The sequence below is a fragment of the Gorilla gorilla genome, chromosome 4, assembly GCF_029281585.2.
Source record: "Gorilla gorilla gorilla isolate KB3781 chromosome 4, NHGRI_mGorGor1-v2.1_pri, whole genome shotgun sequence".
NCBI classification, from domain to species: domain Eukaryota; kingdom Metazoa; phylum Chordata; class Mammalia; order Primates; family Hominidae; genus Gorilla; species Gorilla gorilla.
In genome coordinates, this window is record NC_073228.2 from 135,067,113 (window position 1) to 135,087,625 (window position 20,513).

Below are 20,513 nucleotides of genomic sequence, written 5' to 3' on the forward strand. Positions count from 1 at the left end.
AAGAAATCATCACAATAAGTTATGAATTTTCAGGAAGCTGCACTATGAGTCTACACTGAAAATGGGGGAGCGGGGACGGGGTATCTTTTAAATCACTGTCAGCATTCAGAAAGCACAATGCAAGGTCCAAGATCATCTAGTTTATTGTTTCTCAGATAAAAGACAATATCCAGTATACTTGGTTTAATCGCTTCATTACGTTAAATGTTCTGCAAATGGAATGCATCTTAATTTAAAAAAATCGATTATCTTGTTATTCTCAGAATGCCTTGCAATAATTCCTTAGAATAACATAGATCACAGAGAAAGAAAAGGGCCTTGGAAATCCATTGGTCCAGATCTTTCATTTTTAATAAGAAGTCAATTTTACCTAAAAGTTAACCTGAAAGGCTATACGGGTAGGGAAGAACAATTATGCAATAGGAACAATAGGAAAAGGTCGTGGCGCGTTAGTAACGTGACTACAGAGTTTTTTCCTGATGCTTGCAAGGTCATAAGTTGAAACGCACTTAAATACTTATGATTGTTTCTAATTATGATGCTGCTGATTAATTACCCATTTCTGACCTCTTTATCGCAAAACCAAGGAGTAGAGAGAGCTGAATAGGCAAAATGTAAAGGGTAAAACTAGGCTTTACGGTCAGGCATAGCGGATTTGCATCCCAGATCTCCATTTACTAAATGTGCGAACTTCAGCGAGTAATTTAACCTCACCTTCTGAGGAAATAAGAGAATATACGCATAAAATTTTTAGGAGTCAGTGTTCCAATCAATGCCCGCGGCGGTTGTTAGGACTTGGCTTTTATTTATGCACATTTCCAAAGAGATAGTCGCAACTGGGAAATGTTAAAATAAAGGTTCTTTTACAGACGATCCTATACCCTAAACAAGAGGTAACAAAACGTGGATGCCGACGCCATCCACTAAATACAAACCTAGTCCGCCTAGCAGAGGATCCCTGCGCCGGAAGTGACTGTGCCCCTAACTAACATGGCGTCCAGGTAATTTCCGTTCTCTTCTGGCCAGTAATTGGGCTCTGCGGCTCCTCGCGATTTTACCAGTTCCCATCCGTTTAGCAAACGCCTTTAGCAAACGCCCGTTTAGCAAACGCCTCCTCCGTCATTTGGAGGAGGGCGGGGCTAAAAGGGAGATGCTGCCTAGTGATTCGTTGTGGCGCATTAGTAACGCGACTACAGGGAGCTGGAAACAGTTCAGTCTTTGATTGGTTGCTGAGAGGCGGGGCTACTCGACTGCTCTGGAGGTAGCGGCCGCGGTGAGGAGAGCCATGGGACGGGCAGTCAAGGTGACAGGGCCCGGGAAGGGGTGGGTACAATGCCTTCGGGGAGGGTATGTTCACGTCCTTGAGAAAACTGTCTGGAGTCTCTGGAGGCTGGGGCTCCTGACCCTTTATGGAGGATGTGGCTGTTTCCCCAGAGAAGCCAGATGACCAACTCCGAGGGGCAGTTGAGAGTTTGTGCAGGTGCGGAGGAGAGCGGGAGGCACCAGTGTGGTTCCTACTTCTTGGTACTAACTTGGTACTCAGTGTTTATCCATGATACAAATCTGCGACTTGAGTTCTGCCCTCGTTTCATCTTCAGACCGAGTATTTGTCTGAGGGACCCATTTCATATCCCTGGGAAGTATAGGAGACGCCAAAGGCTGACCTGAGCAACAGCAGTTCAATGAGGTGAAAGTTTATTCACATAAACAGAAGGTGCACAGAAGTCTAGCAGCCAAGGAAACCGAACCCCAGCAAAGTTACTTGTCAAAAGTAACATAGCAAGACAGAGCAGGGACTGGTGAGACCTGAGCTCACTGAATGAGCTTGGGATGTGATGGCTGTGCTCGGATCATCTCTCTGAGTACCTACCTGGTCTCAGATTCATTTCTCACGCCCAAGCATGATGCACGTTCCTGCCCGGCGCACAATTCTCATTGGCAGCCATCCTTTAACATTTAACATCAGCATGGCCAATTGGGATCTGTAGTTGTCACTGGCTGAAACATAAACATGGGGAAATGGCCTGCTATAATATGGTGAAGAAAAGCAGTGTTTATGTCTAGTCAATAATAGGGAACCACCAAGCAGCCTTCATGTACTTTTGTACATAATGTCACAACACCAATAGAAACAGAATTGCTCAGGGTTATTCATTCAAAAATTTCTTTGAATGTCCATAATAGCTATTATTATAGCCAACAACCAACATTTAGCCTATATTGTCTAAGCATAGTGGATGCAACAATAAGCTGAACATCCTTGCCTTCATAAAGAAATCTAGCAGGTGGGGAGACCTTAAACAGTTATTTAATTACAGTTGTAATAAATGCTTCGATTTGAAACTGCAGTGTTTTGTGAGCATATAACTAGGATTTCACATACGATCTCTCAAGGGGCTGGGTGCAGAGGCTTACACCTGTAATCCCAGCACTTTGGGAGACCGAGGCGAGAGGATCACATGAGGTCGAGAGTTCGAGACCAGCCTGGGCAACATGGTGAAACCCTATCTCTACTAAAGATACAAAAATTAGCTGGGCATAGGGGCGGGTGCCTGTAATCCCGCTACTCGGGAGGCTGAGGCACAAGAGTTTCTCGAACCTGGGAGGTGGAGGTTGCAGTGAGCCGAGACTGCGCCACTACACTCTAGCCTGGGTGACAGAGCAAGACTTCATCTCAAAAAATAAGTACATAAATAAATAATCTCTCAAGGAAGTTCAGACCTGACGTTTGATTAGAAATAAGCTAAAGAAGAGAAAAAAGCATTCTAGAAAAGGCAACTAGCACATGGAAAGTCCTTGAAGTGGGGATTTGGTTGGAAAACTTGGATACAAATGGAATTAAGTGGGATTCATTCCAAAAACACTTTTGGTAGAGCCTACAATGTATAGAAGGCACTTATGCTACATGTGGGAAGATACAAAGGTGACCAGTCCAACAAGGGTGACAACAAGATCCTACGTCCAAAAAAAAATAGGAAAGTGAAATCTAGCACAGAAATTATAAACCTTAAAATTAATCCATTATTCAAGAAAATTGAGGCAAAAAGGCTGTTACTTGTCCAAGCTTACATTAAGTGACAATCTCAGATTCAAACTCATCTGACTATAAAGAATCCACTTTTCATCTACACTGCCTGAATTGTCCAATCAGTATAAGTAAATGAGGAAGAGAATACAGTCTGTGACCTGGCTTTCTGCATTTTAATAAAAGTTTATCTGCTCCAAGGTAATGTTAACTCCAATAGTGCTATGGCAATAATGATAACATTTTCTTACACTAGTCCTCTTAAATTAGGGATGCTAATTTGTTGTACTAATGTTGTACTTTAAATAGCATGTAAAACCATTATGTTTACTTACTTCTCATTTTTTTAATCCCATGCAACATGTCTTCTCTGCTCTTGCAATATTAAAATCCCTGGGATTCTACGATGCTTGCAAAGCCCGTATTTTTACCAAGGCAATCCAGGCTTTTACTATCAAGCACCTCAGAATTATTCCAGCCTCTACACATTACTCAATTCCAAAGCCACTTCCACATTTTTAGAGACAGGTATACCTAGGTGATGCTGCAGGTTTGGTTCAAGCCCACGGCGACAAAGTGTATATTGCAGTAAAGCGAGTAATACAAGTTTTTTGGTCCCAGTGCATATAAAAGTTATGTTTACACTATAATGTAGTCTATTAAGTGTGCAGTAGCATTATGTCTTTAGAAAGTACATACGTTGGCTGAGAAAGGTGGCTCACGCCTGTAATCCCAGCACTTTGGGAGGCCCAGGTGGGCGGATCACAAGGTCAAGAGTTCGAGACCCATCTGGCCAACGCGGTGAAACCCCGTCTCTACTAAAAATACAAAAATTAGCTAGGCGTGGTGGCACGTGTCTGTAATCCCAGCGACGCTACTCAGGAGGCTGAGGCAGCAGAATCCCTTGAACCCAGGAGGCAGAGGCTGCAGTGAGCCGAGATCGCACCATTGCACTCCAGCCTGGGCAACAAGAGCAAAACTCCATCTCAAAAAATAAAAAATAAGGAAGTACATACCTTAAATAAAAAAATACTTTTTTGCTATAAAATGCTAACAATTATTTGAGCTTTCAGAAAGTTGTAATCTTTTTGCTGATGAAAGATCTTGCCTCGATGTTGATGGCTGCTAATTGATCAGATTGGTGGTTGCTAAAGGTTAAGATGACTGTGACAATTTCTTAAAATAGGACTACAGTAAAGTTGACCACATTGATTGACTCTTTCACACACAAAAGATTTATCTGTAGCATGCGATGCTGTTTGATAGCATTTTACCCACAGTAGAGCGTCTTTCAAATTGGATTCAATCCTCTCAACCCCAGCCACTACTTTATCAACTGAGTTCATATAATATTCTAAATCCTTTGTTGTTATTTCAACAGTGTTTACAGCATCTTCACCAGGAGTGAAGTGATGTGAGTGATGATCTTCATAAACTCAAGAATCCACTTTCTTTGCTCATCCATAAGAAGCAACTCCTCATGCATTTAAGTTTTATCGAGATTGCAGCAATTCAGTCACATCTTAAGGCTCCATTTCTTATCCTAGTTTCACTTGCACTTTCCACGCATCTGCAGTTAATTCCTCCACTGAAGTCTTGAACCCCTCAAAGTCATCCATGAGTGTTCAAATAAGTTTCTTCCAAATGCCTGTTATTGTTGCTATTTTGATCTCCTCTCTTGAATTATCTGAATGGCATCTGGAATGGTGAATCCTTCCCAGGAGGTTTTCAGTTTACTTTGCCTAAATTCATCAGAGGAATCACTGTCTATGGCAGCTATAGCCTTATGAGTCTTTAAAATAAGACTTAGAAGTCTGGCTCACACCTCTAATCCCAGCACTATGGGAGGCTGAGATGGGCAGATTGCTTGAGTCAGGAGTTAAAGACCAGCCTGGGCAACATGGCAAAACCTGTCTCTACAAAAAGTACAAAAATTAGCTCAATGTGTGGCATGCACCTGTGCTCCCAGCAACTTTGGAGGCTGAGGTGGGAGGATCGCTTGAGCCCAGAGGATCGAGACTTCAGTAAGCCATGATCGTACCACTGCACTTGAGCCTGGGTGACAGAACAAGGCCCTGTCTCAAAAAAAAAAGGACTTAAAAACCAAAATTACTACTTGACCTTGACCTGTGGGGCTGCAAAATGGATGTTGTATTGGCAGTCATGAAAACAATATTAATTTCCTTTTACATCTCCATCAGAGCTCTTGGGTGATGAGGTGTGTTGTCAGTGAGCAGTAATATTTTGAAAGGAATCTTTTTTTTCTGAGCAGATCTCAACAGTGGGCTTAAAATATCCGCGAACCATGCTTTAAACAGATGCACTTTGTTGATTTGTAGAGCACAGGTAGAGTAGACTTAGCATAATTCTTAAGGGTCCTAGGATTTTGGAATGACAAATTATCATTGGCTTCAACTCAAAGTCACCAGCTTCAATCTCTTTTTTTTTTTTTTTTTTTTGGTGATGGAGTTTCTCTGTTGTTGGCCAGGGCAGAGTGCAGTGGCGCAATCTCGGCTCACCACAACCCCCGCCTCCCAGGTTCAAGCGATTCCCCTGCCTCAGCCTCCCGAGTAGCTGGGATTGCAGGCATGCGCCACCATGCCCGGCTAATTTTGTATTTTTAGTAGAGATGGGGTTTCTCCATGTTGGTCAGGCTGGTCTCAAACTCCCGACCTCAGGTGATCTGCCTGCCTTGACCTCCCAAAGTGCTAGGATTACAGGCATGAGCAACATGAGCAACCACGCTCGGCCTTTTTTGGGTGTGTTTGTTTGTTTTGTTTTGTTTTGTTTTGTTTTGAGACAGGGTCTCACTCTGTCACCCAGCCTGCAGTGCAGTGGTGTCATCTTGGCTCGCCGCAACCTCTGCCTCCCAAGCTCAAGAGATCCTCCCACCTCAGCCTCCCGAGTAGCTAGGACTACAGGCACCCTCCACCATGCCTGGCTAATTTTTTTATTTTTTGTAGATACAGGGTTTGGCCATGTTGCCCAGGCTGGTTTTGTTTTGTTTTGTTTTGTTTTGTTTTGTTTTGTTTTGTTTGAGATGGAATCTCGCTGTCACCCAGGCTGGAGTGCAGTGGCACCATCTTGGCTCACTGCAACCTCCACCTCCCAGGTTCAAGCAATTCTCCTGCCTCAACCTCCCAAGTAGCTGGGATTACAGGTGCCCACCACCACACCAGCTAATTTTTTGTATTTTTTAGCAGAGACAGGGTTTCACCATGTTGGCCAGGCTGGTCTTGAACTCCTGTGCTCAAGCGATCCACCCACCTCAGCTTCCCAAAGGGCTGAGATTACAGGCGTGAGCCACTGCATCAGCCTGCGTTAGCTTATTAAGAGCTAATTAAGCTCTTATTAATAAGGATATTTCACATTTTACTTCCCCGTTCATGAGTTCATGGACATTTAGGTTATTTCTACTTTTTTACTATTATGAATAATATTACCATGAACATTAGCATACATGTTTTTGTGTGAACATGTTTTCATTTGTCTTGAGTATATACCTAGTAGTAGAATTTCTGGGTCATAAGATAACTGTTAGGTTTAACTTTTTTTAGCAACTGCCAAACTGTTTCCCAAAGCAACTGTACCATTTTAAATGCCAAACAATGTATAAGAGTTCCTATTTTTCCATGTCCTTGTCAACTCTTTTTATTGACTGTCTTTTTTACAGTAGCCATTCTACTGGGATGAAATGGTATCTCATTGAGGTTTAGATTTGTGTTTCCAGATGGCACATGACATTGAACATCTTTTTATGGCTTATTGGCCATTTATGGGTTTTTTTTTTTGGAAGAAATATCTATTCAAATCCTTTGACTTTTTATTTTTCTTAATTTTATTTTAGATTCAGAGAGTACATATGCAGGTTTATTACATGGGTAAATTACATAATGATGAGGTTTGGGCTTCTAGCCCATCACCCAAATAATGAATATTGTACCCAATAGGTAATTTTTCCACCCTCAACCCCTTCCTATCCTCCTCCCTTTTGGCGTCTCCCTTTTGGCGTTCTATCCACAAAGGCGTACCCTTTGCTTAGCACCTACTTGTAAGTCAGAATATGCAGTATTTGATTTTCTGTTTCTGAGTTATTTCATTTAGGATAATGGTCTCCAGCAGCTGCTGCAAAGGACATGATTTCATTCTTTTTTAGTATTCTGTGATGTATATATACACCACATTTTCTCATTTGTGTCCTATAAAGCAAACAGCTGCCCTCACAGTTCTACTAGCACCTAGTACTTTAACATCTTTAATGTTATTATTGCTATAAAAATTACCCACGGCTGAGCCCTTTAAGTACATTATATGATTGTCTTTTTTCCCATTTCTTCAACTTTAAATTAATAACTGCCTTTTAAAAATTATTACTTTTTAAAAATATCCTTTAATAGATATCCTAGATATCTATTCCCAAATTCTAGGCAAAACCAGTCTACCAGTTTCATTTTTCCTAGCAATACCTTTCCTGGAGCAATTCAGTCTTTTGCTATAGTCCTGCCTAGTTGCTTTCTAGTCTGGCTGCACAAATGTTGACTAGCATTTGTCCTTCCCCATGGTCTTTGCCTCTCCCATGTTAGACTACCTGTCTCCTGGGTTCCCATGTTAGACTACCTGTCTCCTGGGTTCCCATGTCTTTTCCTTTTGTGGTTCATTTCCTTATTTTGGTGGAGCATATTCTTCTGTAGCTTTCCAATAAAGTGTGTATGACAGATAAGAGACTTTGCATTTCTGAAAATATGTATTTGCCCTTGTCTTTGAGTGATAGTTTGAGTATCTATGGTGTTCTAAAGTAGATATTTTTTCAAAACTTGAATATGTTATTCCATTGTCTTCTTACAGTGGTGCTATTTAGAAATCAGGTACCATTCTGATTTTTTCCATCCTTTACATGTGAAATGTTGATTCTCTGAGATTGTTCTCATTATCAGCATTGCACTGAACTTACATCATGCTGTGCTGTGTTATGAGTTTTATGTTGAGCACTTGGTGGAACCCTTTCTATCTTGTAATTCGTGTGCCTTACTTGGTGAAATTTTTTTTCTTCCCTTTTACCCAAATATTAAGTGAAAATTTTAAAATTTCTTCCGTCCCTTTTCTCTTTTCTCTCTTGTTGGCCCTTCTGCTAATCTAGCTGTTGGGCCTTCTCCCTTAATTTTCTTATCTTTCCTCCCCTCAATTTCTGTTTCTGAACTTTTATTCTACATTCTGGGCAATTTTTCTCAACTTAATCCTTACTTTCACCTGTTTGATAGCCAAGAGCTTTTGGGAGTTTTTGGAATGTTCCTTTTTAAATTTACTGTAGCTTTTCATTGATGTTATTCCATCTCTGTGATAACATGTTTCTGAGGAAGTTTTTTATGGCAGCTTGGTTTTTATTTTTAAGTTTTTTTGCTCTGTTTCTTATTTCTGTTTTCATGTCTGCCTTTGATGTTATAGGTTTTCTAATATATGTAAAACACTTAAAATGGTGTCTAGCACACAGTATGCTTAGTAAATGTTAGACATTATTTGTAGAACAGACTGGAGGACAGGAGGGTGTGGTGGCAAAGTGACAAACCTTTGTAAGTAGTGTAAGAGATGGGGAGTGCCTGAACATAAGTGATTTTGTTGAGAGAGGATAAAAGAAAGATTACAGAGACATTTCTAAAGTTTCCACAACAAGAGTAAGGTAGAATAAAAGGATGACCTACAGATTTCTGGCTTCAGAAACTTGGTAGCCTCCAATAAGTAAAATAGAGAAGAGTGGAGGAAGAGCAATATTGAGAGAACAATATTGAGTACCTTTTTGGACTTGAGAAGTGTGAAGTGACCTCAGCGTATCACTAAAGCCTCTTCACAATCTGTCTTTTACCAAAATGCCAGGCTCTTTTCTCTCTTTTTATTTTTTTCAATACAGACTCAGAATATTCATAAGTCTCAACATTTCACTTATCTTTTATGAAATAGCAATTAAAAGGGCCAGACGTAGTGGCTCACACCTGTAATCCCAGCACTTTGGGAGGCCAAGTCAGCGGACCACGAGGTCAGGAGTTCAAAACCAGCCCAGCCAACATGGTGGAACCCCATGTCTACTAAAGATAACAAAAAATTAGCTGGGCGTGGTGGCACAAGCCTGTAATCTCAGCTACTTGGGAGGCTGAGGCAGGAGAATCGCTGGAACTCGGGAGGTGGAGGTTGCAGTGAGCCAAGATTGTGTCATTGCACTCCAGCCTGGGTGACAAGGTGAGACTCCGTCTCAAAAAAAAAAAGGGGGGGAATAGCAATTAAATTTGTCTAAATTGTTTAAAACATCTTCCTTCTGTGGCCTCTTTTAAGATGCAATAAATTCATAATTTTGTATATGTGTGTGTATGATATTGAGCAGATTAAAACTTCAATAGGTTAAGAAAAATGAGAACAGATACATACCAGACTGGTAAAGTAGCAGACTGGTTTTTAGCATGAGGATTATTAACTTTTTAACCATCCTTATATTGTTTTATTTATTTCAAAGAACTTTGTATTATTTTTGTAAATAAAGCTAAAAATGTTTTTAATGTAGAGACAAATAATCAAAGGAAAGTTATTTTGGCAAGTCCTGGTTTTCACCAACTATTTTTAAAAATAGTCTATGAAACAAACAGAAAAGGAATACTGTTTAATCCTTGTAATATGATTTGTGTGAAATGTGAAATGTTTTCCTTTTGAGGTCTGAATTCTGATTTTCTTTTTCTTTTTCTTTTTTTTTTTTCATTTTTTTTTTGAGACAGGGTCTTGCTCTGTCACCCAGGCTGGAGTGTAGTAGTGCAGTCAGAGCTCATTGTAGCCTCAACTTCCTGGAGTCAAGCAATCCTCCCACTTCAGCCGCCCAAGTAGCTAGGACCACAGGTGCACACCACCATGGCCTGACTAATTTTAAAAAAATATTTTGGCCGGGTGCGGTGGCTCACTCATGTAATCCTAGCACTTTGGGAGGCCAAGGCGGGTGGATCACCTGAGGTCAGGAGCTCAAGACCAGCCTGGACAACATGGTGAAATCTTGTCTCTACTAAAAATACAAAAATTAGCCAGGCTTGGTGGCAGGTGCCTGTAATCCCAGCTACTCGGGAGGCTGAGGCAGGAGAATTGCTTGAACCCAGGAGGCGGAGGTTGTGGTGAGCCAAGATCACGCCACTGCACTCCAGCCTGGGCGACAGAGTGAGACTGCATGTCAAAAAAAATTTTTTTTTTCTAGAGATGGGGATCTCACCATATCGCCCAGGGTCTCGAACTCCTGGGCTAAAGCGATCCTGCTACCTCAACTTCCCAAAGTGCTGGGATTACAGGCATGAGCCACTGTGCCCAACCTTGAATTCTGATTTTCTTAACAGGTTTTACAGCTCTTTAAAACACTGCACAGGACCAGACAACAAGTTTTTAAAAATGATGCCAGAGCATTAGAAGGTAAGTATGTTCTTTATCCCTTTGGAGCCAGTCTACTTTTTAGATGACTACTAGTCTGTCTGAGAAACCCTGTGTGGTCAAGACCCATTTTAGGGAATGACCTTCACTACCTCTCTCTGATATCTTTTATAAAGATTAGCTTATATTACACTTATTTGAGAAATATCTACTTAAAGAAAAATTTTTAAAGATCAAGTCTTCATAAAGAGTTGGTCAAAAAAAAAAGGCGAGGGACCAGAATTTCAGTGTTTATCATTGCTTGCCTTATATTCAAGCCATTGAACTTTCTGTTACATAATCAAATTTTCACACTCTCTAGGACCAGATATTACCATGTTGTTAATGTCTTATGTCAGTCTAAAAGAGCAGCTGTGAAAGAGAATCCATCCCAAATGATTCCAAATTCAGTATCTCCCTGTTTTAAGTAGTTTCTATCTTATCTGGAAGTCACAGGCTCTGAAATTTAGGTTCTGTGTTATTCATGTTCAGTTCCACTCCTCATACATTTCTGAACCTCCTTAAGAGTGCACCTAGGTAAAGTGTCCCCACTGTTTCCAGGGATTTAAGTTTTTGTAACTCATCAAAAATAATTTCTGAACAAATAAGATATATGTATTGTATTATATGTACTTTACATGAATTTCTGATTTAATTCTTGTAACATTTCTGTAAGATAGTTGCTATTATAATTCCTATTTTTACAAATGAGAAAATTGACAAAATGTGAAAATATCTGTCTCACATCATACTGAGTAAAAGGTGGACCTGGGATTTAGTCTAAGCAGTGTGATTCAAAAGTCCAAACTCTAAACCACCTTACGTATTGAAATATATGCAACATAGGCTGGGCTCAGTGGCTCAGAGGTCAGGAGTTAGAGACCAGCCTGGCCAACATGGTGAAACCCCACCTCTACTAAAAATACAAAAATTAGCCGGGCATGGTGGCACACACCTGTAATCCCTTGAGGCAGGAGAATTGCTTGAACCCAGAGGCGGAGGTTGCAGTGAGCCGAGATCACGCCACTGCACTCCAGCCTGGGCGACAAAGCAAGACTCCATCTGAAAAAAAAAAAGTATATATATATATACATATATATATATATATATATAAAACATATATATATAAAACATATATGTATATATACACACACACAACATAGAAGGAAGTTTTTATGGTAATTATCAACATGGAATATTTTTGTTGCTTTAAATTTTTTAAGTGGAATAGTTATAAGAACAGCTAACAATTTGTTGCATATTTGCTAAGCACTTTATACGGATTGTTCCATTAAACGCTCACAGCAGCACAATGAGACCAGTGAGATTCTACCAAAGTATGCTGCTATAATGATATCAAATTCTTAGTGGTATATGTAAACAAAAGTTTTATTTGTCACTCACTTTATGTGTCAGCCAAGACACTTAAAATTTTACATATATGTACACATATATCCTGTTTGCTGCCAATCTCTGTGTATGTGTGTATGTAGTTTAACATACTTGTATGTATTGAATTTTACCATCTTAAAAAAGCATTTTAATAGAAATCCTTAGATTTGTAAAAATAAAACATTAAATTAGATTTATTATAATTCAGTAGCTATAGGTATACAAATGAATTTGAGAGTAAAAATCAGTGGAAGAAAAAATATTAGAGTGCCAAAGGTTTATAGTAGGTTTACCTACAAACTTGTCACCCTGTCAAAAGCTCTCCAAGAGACTTCATTAATAAATTTCTTATTCTTATGCTTTGTTTTTCATGAGGGCAATTTCTGTAGTAGAGAAGTAGCCATTCATAGTGAATAACGTGTCAATTATTGAGATAGGAATTATAGATTACAAAAGCGAATAACTATATGTATTTTTCTCTTTGTAGCAGCCAGAATAAAGATAAATGAAGAATTCAAAAATAATAAAAGTGAAACTTCTTCTAAGAAAATAGAAGAGGTACAGTAATTTTTTCAATTATAGTAAAACTTATACAATTATCTTGTCAAAGAGGAAATGATGAAGATAGAGGGGTTATGTAAGATAAAAACCATTACTTGATAGTTAAGGCCATCACAACTGTAGATAACCTTCACTTATTTGGTATGGCTCACCTCCTCAGGCTCATCTGCCAACACCAAAATACAGCAAGGTACCCCATCAACAGAACATGGAAATAGCCATGATCAAAGCCAGAACAGCTGAACAAACCCAGAAACCTACAGAAATCCTATCTTCACTTAAAGCAAGTGACTGGAACTAAAGAGAATGAGTGTTGTAGTAACTCAGAACTACAGAGGAAACTTCTACTAACTGAACTAAGCGGTTAGATATTTATTTTTAATCCCATCTTGGCAATGACAAACAGCCGCAGTATGAACTATTCTTGCTTTGCTTTCTGTATTTGCATTTTGGTCACTTGCTGTAGTTGAAGACACTATACAGACACTACTTTCTCAGCTCCCTAATACTCCTAGTAGAAGTTTATTGAAAAAAATGCACAATTTTTCTTTTCCTATATATTATGTGTTCTGGCATATACATATTATCTCTGTCCTCAGCTTCCTATGTCTAACTATATAAAGGTAAGGAAAGGACTCTTAGGAAGAAAACAAAACAAAAAAATGGAAAATAATTTGCAAGATAGTTATGGTTCCAAGAATTGATTTGGTTCCAAGAATTGATATGGTTCCAAGAATTGATTCCTTTAAAAAGAATCCTTTTTAAAGGAAGGTACAAACTAGAGAAATTCTTCTATGTTCATAGAATTTCCAGATGTTTAAAAAAAAACTGATAAAAAATGCATTTATATTTAGTGGAGAAAATGCTATTTTTGAAATAGTAAATACCTGTAATAATGGAGCTCATGAGACAAAATGAGATAGCCTAAGTATTCCCTCTCTATAAAATAAACAAAAAGGGAAAGATTTTGCTGAAACATGATAGGGCAAATAGGGAATATGTAATTTTTATTCATGGCAGAAATTAAAATGACAGTATAATCAACTCATGACTTGAAGGGAAGTTAAACGGTATATGAGGAAGTTTGTACTGTTTGCTATTCAGTAGACTAATTCATAAAAATATGATAATTTTTTAATTTTGAAATTATGATTAAACACTTTTAAATTGAGGTCTGTTTATATCAAGTAAACTGGGAAAATGAACTACAATCTCCCAAATTCATTTTACTTACAGAGCATTAATTTAACATTAAGCAATCTAGAAATTCCATATTTGTTATATACAAATGTATATTTTGTACTTTCTGCAACTGAAAAATATTAAGATTTTAGTAATTTTTAAATAATTGCTTTGTTATTAGAGGGTTGATAGAGTCTTGGCACTAAAAGGAATCTCAGGCATCCTCTCTAGACCAGCAGTTCTCAAACGTGGTCATCTCAAAGAACCTTTACACTCTTACAAATTGAGGACCCCAAAAAGCTTTGTTTATATCATTATTTACCATATTAGAAATGTAAACTGAGAATTTTTAAAAATATATATTGATTAATTCATTTTAAAATAACAATTTTATTATATGTTAAAAAGTAACATGATATTTATGAAAAATAACTATTTTAAAAAATTTAGTGAGAAGAGTGGTATTGGTTTTTTTGTTTTTGTTTTGTTTTTGTTTTTGTTTTGAGATGGAGTTTCGCTCTTGTTGCCCAGGCTGGAGTGCAGTGGCATGATCCCAGGTCACTGCAACCTCCACCTCTGGGTTCAAGCAATTCTCATGCCTCATCCTCCTGAGTAGCTGGGATTACAGGTGCATGCTACCACACCCAGCTAATTTTTGTATTTTTAGTAGACGGGTTTCACCATGTTGGCCAGGCTAGTCTTAAACTCCTGACCTCAGGTGATCCACCCACCTCAGCCTCCCAAAGTGCTGGGATTACAGGCGTGAGCCACTGTGCCCAGCCCACTGCAATATGTTTTTTAGGTTGAAGTATACGAAGAAAATTCAGCCTCACACAGATTTGTAGTTGGAAAAGAGTAGAACAATTAGATAATTGTGATTTTTTCTTTTCTTTATTTTTCTGGGTAGAGAGGAGGTCTTGCTTTGTTGCCCAGGCTGGTTTCAAACTCCTGGCTTCAAGCGACCCTCCTGCCTTAGCCTCCCAAAGTTCTGGGATTACAGGCATAAGCCACATAATTGTGAATATTTTTTAATACTACGCCTTGACATGAGGTAATTTCTTTTTTTTTTTGAGACGGAGTCTCACTCTGTCACCCAGTTAAAGGTTAGTTCCAATGTGCAACTCTGTTATCTGTCAGACAAATGGAATTTTTTTTTGGTGGGGGGAGGTTCCAGGATTCATGCAGACCACCTCCTCCTCATCTCCTCTGGACCCGCCTAATCCCTTATTCCTCAACTAGCCTTGTTTCCAGCCTTATATCTAGGACTTGACTCAGTTTATGTACCTCCAATGGCTGAGGAGACCCATTATTTTCTCCTTCTCTGCCCTGCTAAGCCCCTTCCCAGGTGTCAGGAGATGAGGCTTTGCTCTCCCACAGATCTCTCCATGGCAGTTAATTCCAGCTCCCTCCTTTTGATGCTCAGACCAAAAACCTTGGTGCTTTCTTGACTGCTATTCTTCTCTCACACTTATATCCAATCTGATAGCAAATCCTGTTGACTTAAATCTCAAAATATTAATATATACAGAACTCAACTACTTCTTATCCTCCCTGTCATTATCTCCGAGTCCAAGCCACCATCATCTCTCTTGTTATAACAGCCTCTTAATGGGCCTCCTGCTTCCAGCCACACTCCCTACAGCCTATTCTCAGTACTTTCAAAAACAGAATAAACCTTTAAAAAAGGAAAAAAAAAGGCATATCTCAGCACTCTACTACTCACAACCCCATGACTCTTCATCTCATTCAAGAAAAATCTAAAGTGCCTAACATGACCTACAAGACTGTCATCTGACCTTTGTTACCTTGCCATCTCAACTTGAACCACATCCCCCTCACTCTTCCAATCTCAGCCCCTTCTTTGAGGGTCCTTGAATTTACCAAAAAGTTTCCTCACTTAGGGTTTTTATGCTGTTGCCTCTTCTTGGGATATTCTCTCCCATGCCCTCAAAGCTTCGTTTAGGTAGACCAGTGAACTTTAATTGATATTTCCCTGTGAATGGATTTTTTACCCATGCATGATTTTGTAACATCATGCAGTGATGATTTAGAAAATGCAGGTTCATTAAATACTACAGATCTTCCAGATATTGACATAGTTCATTACATATTTTAAAGTTATATCTATCAATACTAATATCCATCTCATCAGAAAAATCTTTAAGGCTGGGCATGGTGGCTCACACCTGTAATCCCAACACTTTTGGAGGCTGAAGTGGGAGGGTCACTTGAGCCCAGGAGTTCAAGGCTGCAGTGAGTTATGATTACACCACTGCACTCCAGCCTGGGTGACAAAGCAAGACCTTGTCTCAAAAACAAAGCAAGAAAAAAATATTTAAGTATTGTGAAGCTATCAAGCTTACCCTGGCAGATACAAGTTCTCCAGAATTCTGATATTTGCTTGAAAGCTTCAGTTTTGTCATTGTCAGCAAATACTGTCAGTTGTTTTCTTTGAAGTGACACACTCTACTTTTCTAAGAAAATAAGAAAATATCTGCCAAATAGCTAAGTCTAAATAATCTTAATTTGTCAGTGGTTCTGTAAAGGTAAAAAATGGTATTTTGATGGAGAAAGCTCTACTGCTGACAACTCAAACCATGCAGAAGGCTGTAGTGTTTTGAAAGCAATTTTGACCTCACAGATCCCTGAAAGGGTCTCAGGGTCTCTCAAGTACATATTATTTGATGAGGTCTGAAACTCGGAGTAGGTGATTAACCCAAGGCCATACACTTAATGACACAGCCAAAGTTGGAGTTCAAGTGTTCTGAACATCTAACTCTATAAAAGAAAGACTCAACTGCCCTCCCAAAAATGTGCATTTTAAACACACTTAAAAATACACATTGTAACAAAAAATACTCTAAATCTGTTTTGGAAGAAAATATAGAATTGATAGATAAAAGTTAAAACTATATGCATATCTGAGCTTTCTATACTAGTTGGAATGGTTATAAAAAGTTAAAAGCAGTACCGTAGTCCCCCTTTATCATTGGGGAATACATTTTAAGATCCTCAGTGGATGCCTCAAATGTCTGATAGTACCAAATCCTATATACTATGTTTTTATTATGTATACTTTCCTATGATAAAGTTTAATTTATAAATTAGACACAGTACTCTTATGCTTTGGAGCCATTATTAAGTAAAATAAGAGTTACTTGAATATAAGCACTGCAGTGTGGCAACAGTCAATCTTGATAACCGAGATGGCTACTAAGTGACCACAGGTGGACAGTGTACACAATATGGATATGCTGGACAAATAAATGATTCACATCCCAGACAGGCTGGAGCAGATGGCATGAGATTTCATCATGCTACTCAGAGTGACATGTGATTAAAAACTTATACATTATTTATTTTGGGAATTTTCTATTTAATATTTTCAGACCACAGTTGACCACGGGTAACTGAAACTGCAGATAAGGAGAAACTACTGTATTACTTGAAAAGAAATTATAGTAAAACTATCGTTTTCAAAAACAGTACATTCATATGAAACACCTAAAGGACTTACTCTATTTGTCTGGTTTTCTTAACAGCTAATGAAAATAGGTTCTGATGTTGAATTATTACTCAGAACATCTGTTATACAAGGTATTCACACAGACCACAATACACTGAGTAAGTAAAATTAAAGAAAAATGGTTTCTAACTGCAATGTGTTTTAAAATATTGAATAATTATAGCACATGTAATGCTGAGTGATAAAACAGCTTGATTTTGCCAGACAATGTGGTATATAGCATATATATTTTACAAGGTTATAGTCTATAAGACTGAATTATGAAACTTTGTTTTGCCACATTTGTTTCCTTTTAATTTTTATTTTTTATTTTTATATTCTTATATTTCAACACTCTAATTACGAAGACAGTACAACTATATATTTTTATCATATTTATTTACAGTTCTTAATTTTTCTGGCATCATTTATCACTTACCTAGACTATTTCTTTACCTTTTACTCTATAATGAGTTTTGTTTTTTGTTTTTTTTTGTTTTGTTTTTTTTTTTGGGTTTTTTGAGATGGAGTCTCACTCTGTTGCCCAGGCTGGAGTGCAGTAGTGCGATCTTGGCTCGCTGCAACCTCTACCTCCTGGGTTCAAGCATTTCTCATGCCTCAACCTCCCAACTAGCTAGGACTACAGGCACACACCACCCATGCCCAGCTAATTTTTGTATTTTTAGTAGAAACAGGGTTTTACTTTGTTGGCCAGGCTGGTCTCAAACTCCTGACCTCAGGTGATCCACCTGCTTCAGCCCCCCAAAGTGCTGGTATTACATGCATGAGCCATTGCACCTAGCCTATAATTAGTTATTTTAATTCAGAAGATTTAGGATTATAGGAAATGGAAATATAGTTGAGGATCCTCCATCATATCTCGAGACTCCAGATGGTGCTTCAGCAAAATCTCATTTCACATAATATTTTGTTTTTATTCTCTAAAGTATCTTTGGGGACAGTAACAACAAAAAGATGACATTCAAAATTGTTGGCCAGGTGCAGTGGCTTATTCCTGTAATCCCAGCACTTTGGGAGGCCAAGGCAGGAGTCTAGATTGAGCCCAGGAGTTCAAGACCAGCCTGGGCAACATGACAAAACCCCGCCTCTACAAAAAATACAAAAGTTATCAGGATGCGGTGGTGCACACCTGTAATTCCAGCTAGTAGGGAGGCTGAGGTGGGAGGATCACTTCAGCCCAGGAGGTTGAGGCCTTAATGAGCTGTGAGTATGCCACTGTACTCCAGCCTGGGCGACAGAGTAAGACCCTGCCTCAAAAAATATATATATTGAAAGGCTTTGTTTTTTAAGCAGACTATGGAAGTATAACATACAAACAAAAAAGTACTCAATTTGTAATTGTATAGCTCAGTGAATTTTCATAAAATGAAGTACCCATGTAACCAACATGTAAAACAAGCCACATGTAAAAAAAAAAAAAAAAATTGGCCTTTCTGATGGATATGTGGTGGTATCACATTGTGATTTTAATTTATATTTCTCTGGTAACTAATGAACTATGAGGACCTTTTCAGTTGTTTAGTGGACATTTGGATATTCTTTTTTATGAAGTGCCTTTTTGAGTCTTTTGTCCATTTTTCTAAGGGGTTGTCTGCCTTTTTATTGTTGATTTAAAGGATTTCTTTGTATGTTCTGAATATAGAAATTTGGTGGGTATATGTATTACAAGAATCTTCTACTTTGTGGCTTTCCTTTTCACTTTGGTAATGTTATCTTTCTGTGAGAAGTTCTTAATGTAGTCATATTTATGGATTTTTTAACAATTAGTGCTTTTTAATTCTATTAAAGAAATCTTTGCCTAGCTCAAGCAAGATCGTGAAGAGATTCTCCCGTGCTTTCTTCCAAAAGCTTTATTGTAGGCTGGGTGCAGTGTCTCACACCTGTAATCCCTGCACCACTTTGGGAGGCTGAGGCGGATGGATCACTTGAGGTCAGGAGTTCAAGACGAGCCTGGGCAACATGGTGAAACCCCATTTTCACTAAAAATACAAAAACTAGCCAGGCATGGTGGCGCATGCCTGTAATTCCAGCTACTCAGGAAGCTAAGGGAGGAGAATCACTTGAACGTGGGAGGCGGAGGCTGCAGTGAGCGAAGATCATGCCACCACACTCCAGCCTGGGCAACAGAGTGAGACTCCATCTCAAAAACAAAAAAAAAGGCCAGGCGTGGTGGCTCAACGCCTGTAATCCCAGCACTTTGGGCGGCTGAGGCGGGCGGATCACGAGGTCAGGAGATCGAGACCATCCTGGCTAACACAGTGAAACCCCATCTCTACTAAAAATACAAAAAATTAGCCAGGCGTGGTGGTGGGCACCTATGGTCCCAGCTATTCTGGAGGCTGAGGCAGGAGAATGGCATGAACCCGGGAGGCGGAGCCTGCAGTGAGTCAAGATCGAGCCACTGCCCTGCAGCCTGGGCAACAGAGCAAGACTCCGTCTCAAAAAAAAAAAAAAAAAAAGCTATATTGTTTGATCTTTTCCATTTGGTTGTTTATATCAACTAGAGTTGGTTTGTATATGGTATGAGATGGGGGAGTCAAGATTTATTTTTTTACATGTGACTATCCAGTTGATCCAGCAACACTTATTGAAAAGACCACTCTTCCCCCTACTACTCTACAGGATCACCTTTGTCATAAAATCTAAGAACTATATATGTGTGCATCTGTTTCTGGACTTTATAATCTCTTCAATCTGTTTTTCTGTCCTGCATCATATACCTTCATGTCTTGATTATTACAGCCTTATTATAGATCTTCCTACCTGGTAGTATAAGTCCAAAGGGCTTTTAAAGTTACTTTTAATTAATGGGGACTTATCAGAAATTATTAGATCTTGGGCTGGGCCCTGTGGTTCACACCTGTAATCCCAGCACTTTGGGAGGCTGAGGTGGGTAAATCACCTGAGCTCAGGAATTTGAGACTAGCCAGGGCAACATAGTAAAACCCTGTCTCTACCAGAAATACGAAAAATTCACCAGGCATGGTAATGTGCACCCATGGCCCCAGCTACTAGGGAGGCTGAGGTGGGAGGATCACTTGAGCCTGAGAGGCGGGTATTGCAATGACCCGAGATCGCACCACTGCACTTCAGCCTGGGTGACAGAGCCAGACCCTGTCTCACAAAAAAAAAAAGAAAAGAAAAAAAAAGAAATTATTAGATCTGAGTTATGGTTTTTTCGTTTTGTTTTGTTTTGTTTAGATGGAGTCTTGCTCTGTCTCCTACGCTGGAGTGCAGTGGTGTGATCTCGTCTCACTGCAACCTCTGCCTCCCGGGTTTAAGCAATTCTCCTGCCTCAGCTTCCTGAGTAGCTTGATATTACAAGCGTGTACCACCACACCCGGCTAATTTTTGTATTTTTAGTAGAGACGGAGTTTCACCATGTTGGTCAGGCTGGTTTCA

General features: G+C 39.1%; 1 protein-coding gene across 3 annotated transcripts in view; it reads left to right on the plus strand.

The window, feature by feature from the left end:
- The first annotated feature begins 1,036 nt into the window (after positions 1-1,036).
- Positions 1,037-20,513, plus strand: part of LYRM7 (LYR motif containing 7) — a 34,522-nt gene continuing 15,045 nt past the window's right edge. For 2 of the 3 annotated variants that reach the window (XR_008679687.2, XR_008679686.2), the window contains exons 1-4: positions 1,064-1,303; positions 10,381-10,453; positions 12,330-12,400; positions 17,128-17,209. Coding sequence is in view for 1 of the 3 variants with exons in the window: in XM_019028023.3 (XP_018883568.1) it covers positions 1,286-1,303; positions 10,381-10,453; positions 12,330-12,400; positions 17,128-17,209 (244 nt within the window). In the remaining 2 variants the exon portion in view is untranslated. Of the gene's footprint in view, positions 1,304-10,380; positions 10,454-12,329; positions 12,401-17,127; positions 17,210-20,513 lie in introns of all 3 variants that reach the window. The other variant, XM_019028023.3, reaches the window with a different exon arrangement.